The sequence below is a fragment of the Hemitrygon akajei genome, chromosome 15 (assembly GCF_048418815.1).
Source record: "Hemitrygon akajei chromosome 15, sHemAka1.3, whole genome shotgun sequence".
Classification (NCBI taxonomy): domain Eukaryota; kingdom Metazoa; phylum Chordata; class Chondrichthyes; order Myliobatiformes; family Dasyatidae; genus Hemitrygon; species Hemitrygon akajei.
In genome coordinates, this window is record NC_133138.1 from 26104659 (window position 1) to 26117543 (window position 12885).

The 12885-nt window shown below is 44.1% G+C and overlaps 1 protein-coding gene across 1 annotated transcript in view; it reads left to right on the forward strand.

The window, feature by feature from the left end:
- The window catches only part of fat2 (FAT atypical cadherin 2), a 169556-nt gene that overhangs the window by 57827 nt on the left and 98844 nt on the right, over positions 1-12885 (forward strand). The window contains exon 2 of the mRNA XM_073067318.1: positions 1181-4436. Within this exon, the coding sequence (XP_072923419.1) occupies positions 1211-4436 (3226 nt within the window). The 5' untranslated portion in view covers positions 1181-1210. The remainder of the gene's footprint in view (positions 1-1180; positions 4437-12885) is intronic.

Sequence of the window (12885 nt, forward strand, 5' to 3'; positions counted from 1 at the left end):
CAATGGGAAGTCTCAATGGCACTACTTCACCAGAATATCCTGAGTTCATATAAGGTCAAATCTTATAAATGAGAGGAAAATTGATAAATCTTCAATAAGCCAGTATCTGATTGTTTAGAAATCCTAATGGTCCTCCATTGACTAAACTCATCAGGCTGGAATGTGAGCCGGGGTCCAAAGCACCAGTGTGGTGTGGTGGCCAAAACCAAGGCTTGTGGACTGTGGCCAGGACAGAGACCAAACTGTGGATTGAGATGGGGTTGGTGCTTGGTAGACCAGGGGTCAGGAGCATGGGTAGATTTGTTCCTGGAGCTGGTTCCCAAGTGCTTTTGTATTTCCTGTTCCCTTTGAACTCATGGGGTCTACTGGGGAAAAAAGTGTTATCCCTCTAGGTAACATGTTAAAATCACTGGAAAAATGTGTTATATTTTAATATAACCTATATTAATATGTAATATTAACACGTAAATATAGACTCAGTTCTGTACCTAATAAAGTGGCCACTGAGTGTATGTTCATGATCTTCTGCTGCTGGAGTCCATTCACCTCAAGGTTTGCCATGTTGTGTGTTCAGAGATACTCTTTCTGCATACCACTGCTGTGCAGAGCAATGTCTTTGAGTTACTTGAGTTACCGTCACCGTCCTGTAGCTTGAACCAGTCTGGACATTATCCTCTGACCTCTGTCATTAACAAGGATTTTTGCCCACAGAAATTATGCTCATTGATGTTTCTTTTTCTTTCCCCCACACTATCCTCTGTAAACCTTAGAGGCTGTTTTGCTGAAGATCCCAGTTTCTGAGATACGCAAACCACCTCGTCTGACACCACAATCATTCTACAATCAAAATCACTTAGATCAGGGATTTCTTCCCCATTCTGATGTTTTGACAGAACAACTGAACCTCTTGACCATTTCTGCATGCTTAAAGCATTGAGTTGCTGCCACATGATTGGCTGATTAGATACTTGCGTTTACAAGCAGTTGTAGAGGTTTACCTAATAAAGTGGCCACTGAGTATAAGTGAAACAAGTGTGTGTTTGCATACTAATAGGAGTAATGTTCAATAGTCCAGGACATTTGTTGGAATGTAGAAGTCCTAAGGGTGGGACATTACCAGAATTTTACTGCTAGGAACTTTTGATGCCAAGCAGCTAATGACTTTCCATTGCTCTTACAGAATTCAAGAGGCACATCAATGTGATGAACCATGGCAGCAAAGCGCTTACAGTTCGTAGCCATTTTGGCAGTGCTTGGCATCTCTGAAGTGAGCCTGGAGAAACCACACTCCTCGCCTTTCAAATTCACCCATCATGTTTACAATGCTACCATCTATGAAAATTCCTCCCCCAAGACCTATGTGGAAAGCACCATTAAAATGGGCATTCAGATTACAGATGCCATCATAGACATTCGATATAAAATAGTTTCTGGAGACAATGCAAACATTTTCAAAGCTGAAGAATATGTGGTAGGTAATTTCTGCTTTTTACGCATAAGAACCAGAAGCTCTAATATGGCTGTCTTAAACAGAGAAGTTAAGGATCATTATATACTGACAGTCCAGGCATCTGAACAGACATTCTATCATGAAAGCTGGACCAAAGTGATGATACAAATCCTTGACAGGAATGACTTACGTCCACTCTTCTCGCCTCTGTCATATGTCGTCTCCGTACCAGAGGATGCCCCATTGAGATCAAATATTGCCAGAGTCACGGCAACAGATGCTGACGTTGGAAGCAATGCTGAGTTTTATTACGCCTTCAAGGACAGGACTGACATCTTTGCTGTTCACCCCACCAGTGGGATTGTCACGCTGGCAGGTCGCCTAAATTACACAGCGCTGAAGCAGTATAACCTGCGAATCTTGGCAGTGGACCGCATGATGAAGCTGCGTGGAGGCAGTGGGATTGGTAGCATCGCAAAGTTAAGCGTCAGTGTGGAGGAGGTTGGTCCAAAGGTGCCAGGTATTCTCTCTGTACGCCTGGTTCCTCCTGGATCTGACCACCATGTCACATATGCTATTATCACCGCAGAAGAAGGAGCTGAAACAGTGGATATTGTAAATGGGGATCCATCACATCACTTTCGACTGGTTCCTTTCTACTACAACAGTCGGGAGTTCAAGCTCATTTATAACAATGGGGCCAACTGGGCAAGCAATCCCCGTGGTTATAACCTGTCTCTGCAAGCAAGGCAGAAAAGCCACCCCACAAACAATTCACCAATAAAAATCATTCACATACCACCCAAACAAACAGAAGAATTAAAGTTTGAGAAAGACCTCTATGAGGTTGAATTATGTGAGTTTGCACCCCCAAATAGCCCTGTTGTGATGGTTAAAGCGCATCCTCAACTTCCAAATCAGGCATATCAGTTGGAACGTAGTCATGATAGTACAAAGTTTAGGATAAATCCTCATACTGGCTTCATTACCACTGCAGGTCCAATGAATTTCTTGGAACAGTCCCACTTTGAACTGAAAGTGAAGACCACTGCCGGACAGATCTCAACAAGAGTTCTTATCGATCTCATAGACTCCAATAATAATTTTCCAGAGTTTATTGCATCTTCATACCAAGGGAGTATTGATGAAAATGTTCCAGTTGGAACAAGTATTTTAACAGTGAATGCCACTGACAAAGACCAGGGTGAAAATGGCTACGTCACATACAGCATTGCCAATGTGGCCCCCGTTCCATTCAACATTCATCCTTTCACAGGTACCATTGTCACAGCCGAGGACCTGGATTATGAACTCATGCAGCGAGTCTACCATCTGCGAGTCTGGGCCTCTGACTGGGGTTCACCGTATGACTATGAGGTGGAAGTCCCTGTCACAATTTACTTGAAGAACCTGAATGACAATGAGCCACTATTTGAGAAGAACAATTGCCAGGGTAACATTTCAACAAATCTCCCCATCGGGCACCTCATCACCACTGTCTCGGCAGTTGATGCAGATGAACTGCAAGGGATCAAATACAAACTGTTGTCTGGTAATGAACTGGACTACCTTGATCTCAATCCGATTTCTGGGGCCCTGACGTTGAAGAATCCCTTCCCTTACAGCCCGGGCAGTGTAATGTCCTTTAATCTTAAAATCACAGCCACAGATGGGGAGAACTATGCTTCTGCTATAGATGTTAACCTCACTGTTACAGACCATGCAAAAATGGTCAGCGTACAGTGTGAAGACACTGGAGCAATTAAACAGCTCGCAGAGACCCTCCTACTTTCTGTTAAGCCTCATCATCCACCACATGAAGACGATTCCTTTTCCTATGCCCACGTCATCAATGGCCACACTCCACAATTTGATGTCAATTTTCCAAACTCCATTGATGTAAGAGAGGACATCCCAGTCAATTCAACCATCTTGACTATTCACGCGACTGATCCTGACTCTGGTTTCAATGGTAAACTACTCTATGTGATTGCAGAGGGGAATGATGATAGCTGCTTCATTGCCGAGATGGAGACTGGTGATCTAAAGGTGATGTTACCCTTAGATTATGAAACCACAAATCTTTATACTTTAAACATTACAATATATGATCTCGGAAGGCCACAGAAATCCTCTTGGAGGCTATTGGCAGTGCATGTGCTGGATGCAAATGATAATAAACCAGTATTTTTACAGGATAGTTATTCAGTGATAGTTCCTGAAAACATAGAACCTGGAAGGATTGTAACCCAGCTGAAGGCTGAAGATAATGACCTGGGAAACAATGGAAAAATAGAATACTCACTCCTGACTGACACCAAAACCTTTTCCATCGATAAAAATTCAGGTACCGTGTTTGTCACTGGTGCATTAGATCGGGAACATCAACCAATATATGTTCTGAAGATCGAAGCCAGCGATCAGCCTCGTTCCGAACCCAAACTTTTCTCGACCACTGAGCTAACAATAGTCCTAAAAGACGTCAATGATAATCCACCCAAATTTGTCCCATCATTCTACAGAGTGAGAGTTCCTGAAGATCTTCCAGTGGGGACTGTCATAGTCTGGCTGGAGGCCTTCGATCCAGATCTTGGAGAGGGAGGTGATGTACACTATAGCCTGTTAACTAAAGAGAAAACTTTCAGAATTGACAAACTTGTGGGAGCAATCCGCATCAATAAGCAATTAGACTTTGAAACCAACCCCTTCTATAATCTCACTGTTCATGCCGCTGATGATGGGAAACCATATTCTTTGAGCTGCACGGGCTATGTGGAGATTGAAGTGACTGACGTCAATGAAAACCTTCACCGTCCTCGCTTCTCTTCCATTGCATTCAAAGATGCTGTCAGCGAAGGTGCGCCTGTGGGAACCTCAGTGATGAGACTTACTGCGCAGGATGAAGATAAAGGGAAGGATGGTGAGATTCGATACTGGATCAAGGGTGGGACAGGTCTAGGAGTCTTCACAATTCATGAAGAAACAGGTAAGAATGTAAGCAAAAATGCTAAACAAGTACAGACACTGTTAATTTACCTAATCGTAATTACAATTGCATTGGATGAATGTCAAAGTGATTTCATTTTACTGTAATCTCTGGAAAGGTAATTTGAATAATGGGAATTACTGAATGTTTGAAACTGAATATTGAGAGGCATATATAATATGCAGATGAGTTCAGATTATAAAATGTTTCTTTTTACTCAGTATTACTTAAGATGGAACACACCACTACCTAGTCATGCAAGATATCTGTAGTTCTCATAAAATGTGTTGCTTAGTGTACCATGTGAAGAAGAACAAAGGTTCACGTGCTTTGTTACTGTATGCTATCGTTCCCCTCCACGCATTGTGGCGCATCAGGCCGCAACCTTGCCTTTTTCTTGGCATTTGTCTGTTTTTATGAGGCCAAGTTGCTACCTTGATGTTCAGCCCAGCATGGATGGAAAGCATACTGTGAGGCAGCCGGATTCGAACCTGGGATCACTCGACTCGGTGTCCGGTGCAGATACCACACCACCACAACACCAGCCGACTAAGCTGCATTGGCACTTCACAAATTAAATTGAAGCTGGAGGTTTAGAAGTTATCAGGAATTAATGTTTAGTCTTCAAATTTCCTCAGCTAGCTACACTAGAGCTTCAGCTGGCACGAGGAAACTAAATTAATGATAAAGAGAACAGGGTGACTCTGGAATAAAATGTAACCCCCTGGGTCGCCTCAGGCTCGCTCAGCTCGTTCTCGTCTAGGGGGAGCAGCCTTCGGCCCCGCCAGACTGGGTAATCAGCTGTTGTGGATGCTGTGTGATGTCCCCGCCTCGCCCAGAAACAGACAGTAAACCATATGCGATTAAATGAGTACAATTTATAAAGGTTACTATAACTAAGTGATTAATAACGATACAGTATATATGAAGAAAATAAAATAAAGAAAAGGCGCCAAACTTATCAAAGTCCAAACCACTTCATGCACAACCGTTGGAGCTCAATTACTGAAGTCTTCTGGCCACCATTCGATCCCTTCAGACCTCCTCGACTTGCAGCTCAGGACCACTCGAAGTGGTCAACCAAGCACATCTAGCTTCATCTCCTCTCCTCGGAGTACCTCCTGGCCTTGGACCCCCGCTTGGGGGCTGTTCCTCGCCCAGCTTGCAGCATCGCGTCCTCTCTCTCTCAACACCTCGCGCTGATCTCCCCAAAAGCCCGCCAACAATAGCTTACAGACTCAGAAGAAAGAACAACATTAATCCCAATTGGTTTACAAAGGAATACAATTCTCGTTATCAGTAAATTTTAACCCAAACAAGCTTCCAGCACTCTCTCGCAACAAAGAAGCATTCCTGCTTTTAACAAAACAAAGAAGCCATTTTGATTACATACACAGTAACAAAGAAAAAAGAAGAAACCCCCTTTACACTCTCCCCCCACCAAATAAAAGTCATGACTATTAAATAACTGGCCACCTTTCCTGCCAACACACCGTAACCCAAGCACAAACAGTGACATCTCCTCCACACACAGTAAACCTCACGCCCTGTTCCTCAGGCGCTACATAGGCCAACTATCTGGGAGTTCCCTAACCCTTCTGAGACCTCCGTACCCCCTCACCGAAACCCTTCAGGCTCGGACACAACTGGGGATACCTTGGGCCCGCTACCAACTCCTCTCTCAACCTCTCACTCATGCCCCACACTGCACACAGCTAACCCTCCCCACTACACCTGACTCAGTGGGAGAAGGGCCAAAGGTCTCTTCCTCAATCAAGGGAAAGTCAGCAAAAGGCAGCATGTACCACACATCCAGCACATTATCCATCAAATCTGTATTCTTCCTCACTTCTGCGATCGGTAGCTGCTGTTTGATCTTCTCCAACCGGAAACACGTGGCCTGCACTGTTCCTGCAATCTCTTCAACCTCCTGCAATTGAGATATCAGCTTCTTCTCTGGCCCCTGCAACTCTCGCCACAGGCTCAGCAGTTCTGACTCACGCATCACGGCCATCTCAATCTGGGACGCAGTTACTCCAACAGCTTCTTCCACCCCAACCTGAAAAGCAGCAGTTAAAGATTGGTCAGCCTCCAGTTCAGTATTCACTGCACTTCTCTCCAGTTTTTTCTTCCTCATGACTTCTTCCAGATCAACTTTCAGGTTTTTGCACTTCATTTGAACTGTCGATGGTCATCTTCAGGTTCCCTTCAAGCTTCCGCTTCCCTCTTCCGAGATTTGTCTGTAATTTCTTCACCTCCGCAAACTCCCCTCTCCAGGTTCTCAGTTTGCTGTTGCCCTCAGTCAGACAACTTTCTTCGTTCTCTCCAAATTGTAAGTCTTCCAAATGGTCCCAGATCACGTTCTCCAGTCTCTCCGTCTTCATTTCAAACTTGATTCCGTAGAGACAGTCACTCACAAGCTGCGACCTTCGCCAGCCCTGGCACGTGTCCAGAAAACACTTTAACTCTGTAGTTCTCAGCCGCTCCTGCAACGACCTCACTTCATATTCTCCTGAGGCAAATCCAAATACCAAGAGATCATCCACATACGCCAAAACTCCAAACGCCTCCACATCCCCCATGGTCTTCCACATGCCCCGCGGGAAGGTTGCAAGGGCTCCGGATATGCCCTGCGGCATCTTGTCAGACCGGAAGACTCCTAGGAAACTTATAACGGCCATCTTCTCCTTGTCGGCCTCACTCATCGGGATCTGGCTACATCCACTCCTCAGATCCAGCACCTTAAACCACTTCGCACCACTCAGATAGGCCATCGCCTCTTCGCCACAGACATAATTTAAAGAGGGCGATCACACAGCTTCCACAGAAATCAATCCTGGACGAGCACCCCACAATGTAACCTCCTGGGTCGCCTCAGGCTCGCTCAGCTCGTTCTCGTCTAGGGGGAGCAGCCTTCGGCCCCGCCAAACTGGGTAATCAGCTGGTGTGGATGCTGTGTGATGTCCCCGCCTCGCCCAAAAACAGACAGTACACCATATGCGATTAAATGAGTACAATTTATAAAGGTTACTATAACTAAGTGATTAATAACGATACAGTATATATGAAGAAAAAAAAATAAAGAAAAGACGCCAAACTTATCAAAGTCCAAACCACTTCGTGCACAACCGTTGGAGCTCAATTACTGAAGTCTTCTGGCCACCATTCGATCCCTTCAGACCTCCTCGACTTGCAGCTCAGGACCATCCGAAGTGGTCAACCAAGCACATCTAGCTTCATCTCCTCTTCTCGGAGTACCTCCTGGCCTTGGACCCCCGCTTGGGGGCTGTTCCTCGCCCAGCTTGCAGCATCGCGTCCTCTCTCTCTCAACACCTCGCGCCGATCTCCCCAAAAGCCCGCCAACAATAGCTTACAGACTCAGAAGAAAGAACAACATTAATCCCAATTGGTTTACAAAGGAATACAATTCTCGTTATCAGTAAATTTTAACCCAAACAAGCTTCCAGCACTCTCTCGCAACAAAGAAGCATTCCTGCTTTTAACAAAACAAAGAAGCCATTTTGATTACATACACAGTAACAAAGAAAAAAGAAGAAACCCCCTTTACAAAAATAAACAGTCCTGTGGTGTCTTGAACTATAATCCTGATTGGTACAACAGAACTGTTTCGGAGTTGGAATGTTAATCTTACTGAATTGTTGTGGGAATTTTGAGGGGAGCTAATAGGTTGGAAATTTAATATTGCATGAGGTGTATAATTTGCAAATGAGATAATTTCCAAAAATGTTTCATTTCACTGTACAAAATTTAAGGTGGAACATGTGACTACCTTGAAAGGAATTTCTGTGTGTTAAGACCTTTGAAAATACGTCAGATGGATTTGTGGTTTTAGATAAGTAAAGGTGAGGAGGAGCCTAGAGATTTCAAACACATTTCCAGAGGGGACCTGTGTGGTTTGAACATTGCTAGGTCTGAATTAATATCAAAAGTGAAAATCATAGGCCTTCCTGGTGTACATAATGAATAGACTGGCTATATTGGCTTGGAAGTTATGTTTAACTCTTTCTCAGTGTACTAAATACTTGCTGCATTCTAAAAATCATGAAATTGGAAAATGTTACCTTTGCAAACTAAGAGTGCTTTTCAACATGACTGCCACACTAAAAGGGAACCTGTTCAGTTCCCAGTGACACCTATCATATTCTCCTCGGTAACCATAATGCAGCAGCAAAATAGGTTACCATGGAGCTGATGATGGAAGTGGAGGATGGGAGGGCATGCGTCCTTGTGTGTATACTGCCAATCCTCCTCACCCAGTCTAGACTATCACTCAGCCATCTTCACAGATGGAGTTTTGTGATAAGAGTGGCTCTGTCTCATAATATTCATCATGGTTTCACTATTCAGGCAGAGACGAGAGGCTATGGAGACTATGTGGGAAGAAAGTACTAGATTGATTTTGGAGTAGGCTAAAAGGTCGTGAGCCGAAGAACTCATAGTGTGATGCACTGTTCTATGAGACTTGGGAATTATGAAACAAAAAAGCACAATAATGAAATATCAGGCAGGCATGTGTAAGAACCTTTAATTCACATCTTCAACTGACTTCTAGTTGTGGTCCCTTGGGAATTGGCCGTTTCTTTTTCACTGGGACCTGTATACACAAACATCAACCTTCCTAGGGTGAACTCTACCTCAAAGCACCAGGGCCAATCTTTCATCAAGCAGGACTTCAGCCAGAAATGGGCACTGTTGCATTAAACCACACGCAACATGGCTTTAATGAGCAACTTACCCAGAGAAACATGTGCCACACTCTTTCCATTATTTGTACATTTGTATTTTAGTTCGGACACAAGTGGGCAGTTTATAAAGGGCATGGTTTAATTTATTTGTTTTAACTCCTTGCTTCCTGAAGGCGATGAGCCTGGCTTGCAACTTTAACCCTTTCAGTCCACAATACCAGGAGCAGTCCATTCAACACCTCAATCTTGTTCCACCTTGTTTATGATCATGACATATTCAGTTTTATCAAGATTTAGCAGTATACTATACCTCCTCATCATCATGTTTTTTATTGTTATGAAGCGTTGCCTCCCAAAGTCATTTAAGATTGTTTTCTGTACCCTGCTGTTAGTGAAAGGCAAAGTTCTAAATCCTATTGAGCCTTTACTATTCTTAGATTTTCACGAATATATTCATTTGGAACTAACCTCACATTTACTGCACCGGGTTATTCAGCTACTGTAGTTCCACTCACTGTGTCAATAGGTTAGATTTTGCAGATATGACCGTCCCATTGTCAGTTACCACCCACGGTCATGCCATGTCCTCATGAAATGAAATGTCAGGGTGTGAAGTTACAGCAATTCTCCCACACTTAAATTGAGAAATCATTGCAAATTTGGACCTAGCGCAGGAGTTCTGCATGGCTTTACGTGCTTTGTGAGGAATTAAGGTAAGTAGTAATTCTGTTTAGATTTTTTAAATTCTTTATGTTAATCTAAATGTTTTTAAGTACTTTCGTTCTTTTTCTGATTGTTCAAAAAAAACATTTCTAAGATTTTTAATGGCAGGAATATTATTGTTTGATTCTGAATGGCAGAAGCTTTTGGAGCATTTTGACAGCTTTGACAAGCTTAGCCACAGAATGGATCTTAGCCACAGAATGGATCTTAGCCACAGAATGGATCTTAGCCAGCTGTCAAATGATCTTACCTCAGCTGGGCTCTTGTCTGGTCGTGGGCTTTCACATGCAAAGCCTATGACTGATCCTCACCATTGAGTAACTAACATAGGCACAGAAGCCTGAATTCTCACACCATCAGATTCAAGAACAGCACTTCCTTTCAACCATTTTGTTCTTGAACCAACTAGCAGAACCCTAATCACTCCAGTTCCCACAGCTGTAGGAGTGGGATCACTTTGATGACTTATATGTTTGTTCTAATTGTGTTCTTGTGAAAGTGATGTATAATTTGATTTTCTTGTGAAGGCTGCTAATACATTACTATGTTCCTGTGCTGCTGTACTCTTTTCATGGCATGAGCTTGCATCTACCTGTGCATATGACAATTAACTCGACTTTGACTATGACACAGTAGCAAATTCTCATTGAAAATCTAGTGGCTTGACCTTTTTTAACTTTCCATGTTAAATCACTTTACATTCTGTACTTGTCTGAGTTAAATTCCATCTCTCGCTCACTTGCTCGCTTTCCCAGTTGATCTTAATCATGTTGTAACTTCGCTGTCCACAATACCATCAATTTTGAGGTAATCCGCAAGCTTACTGGTCAGGCCACCTACATTCTCGTTAATATACTCAAACAACAGCAGAACCTAACCCTGATCCCTGTGACACACCACAAGTCACGGGTCACTAATCTGAGCAAACAACCCTTCAATATCAAGCCAGTTCTGTATCCATAAAAACGAGCTTCTGCAGATGTTGGAACAGAAAGTGCAAGAGGAACTCAACCAATCAGGCAGTATCCGAAGAAGATTTTTGGCCCAAGATGCTGACAGTTTATTCACATCCATAGATGCCTTGTGACTTGAGTTCCTCCAGCATTTATTTTAGTGTATTGCTCAATTTTGTATCCAATTTGCTAGCTCGCCCTGAATCCCATGTGTTCTAACCTTCCAGAACAACTTACCATGCAGGGGAAGTAAATAAGAGGATTGACTCCCTGTTCAATACTGTTCATCTGTACAATCAGATAGGAGTGTAAAGCCAGTAATATCCCTGATCCCACGGCTTTCCCAGTCCATAGATTAGATTAGCATAAGACAAGAACATTACAGCACAGTACAGGCCCTTCAGTTTACAATGTTGTGATGACCTTTAATCCTACTCTGAGATCAATGTAACACTCCACCTAGCCCTCCATGTACCTACCTAAGAATTTCTTAAAAGTCCCTAATGTATCTGCCTCTGCCACCATTCCTGGCAGTGTGTTCCATGCACCCACCACTCTCTGTTTTTATATTTAAAAAACTACTTCTGACATCCCCTATATTTTCTCAGATCTTCTTAAAATTATCAACTTTGCCTCCAACTTCCACCCTGCCCTCAAATTTCCCTGCTCCATTTCCGACACCTCCCTCCCCTTTCTCGATCTCTCTGGATACAGATTATCTACCGATGTCTATTATAAACCCACTAACTCTCAGAGCTACCTGGACTATATGCCTTCCCACCCTGTTACTCGTAAAAATGCCAACCCTTTCTATCAGTTCCTCCGTCTCTGCTGAATCTGCTGTCAGGATGAGGATTTTCAATCCTGAATTAAGGGAATGTCCTCCTTTAAGGAAAGGGGCTTCCCTTCCTCCACCATCAATGCTGCCCTCACCCACATCTCTTTAATTTCATGCACGTCTGTCCTTACCCCATCCTCCTGCCACCCCACCAGGGATAGGGTTCCTCTTGCCCTCACCTTCCACCCCACCAGCCTCTGGGTCCCGCACAGAATTCAACGTAACTTCCGCCATCTCCTGTAGGATTGCACCACCAAGCACAACCCCCCCCCCCGCCCTTTCAGCTTTCCACAGGGATCACTCCCTAGATGACTCACTTGTACGTTTGTCCCTTCCTGCTGATCTCCCTCCTGCCACTTATCCTTGCAAGCAGAGCAAGTGCTGCACCTGCCCCTAGACCCCACTCCCTCACTACCATAGGGCCCTAAACAATCCTTCCAGGTGAGGCGAAATATCACCTTTCAGTCTGTTGGGGTCATCTACTGTACCCGATGCTCCTGATGGGGCCTCCTGTATATCGATGAGACCCAGCGTTATTTGGGAGACAGTTATGTCCCGTCCGCCAGGAAAAGCGGGATCGCCCAGTAGCCACCCATTTTAATTCTGCTTCCCATTCTAATTCTGACATGTCAGAAGGCGCAGCACCTCACATTCTGTCTGGGTTCCCTCAAACCTGATAGCATGAACATTGATTTCTCAACTTCTGGTAAAGCCCCCCCTCCCCCTCCTCACCATCCTCCATTCCCATTTCCCTCTCTCACTTGATCTCCTTACCTGCCTATCACCTCCCTCTGGTGTTCCTGCCCCTTTTCTTTCTGTCCTCTCCTATCAGATTCCCCCTTCTCCAGCCCTGTATATCTTCCACTAATCAACTCCCCAGCTCTTTACTGTACTCCTCCCCCCACCTCCTGGTTTCACCTCTCACCTTGTGGTTTTTCCTCCCCTCCCCCCAACTTACTCTGACTCCTCATCTTTTTCCCAGTCCTGAAGAAGGGCCTCAGCTCAAAACGTTGACTGGTTTACTCTTTCCCGTAGGTGCTGCCTGGCCTGCTGATTTCCTCCGGCATTTTGTGCTTGTTGCTTAAAGATATTTTGTTTTGTTGCAGGTGCTGCTCAGCTCTGAGTTCTTTCAGCAGATTCTCACGTCAGCCCTCTGGCAATGCATTCTATGCACCTACCACAAATTTATTTAAAACCCTCCCTTCTAATCGTTTTCTACCGAAATCCAG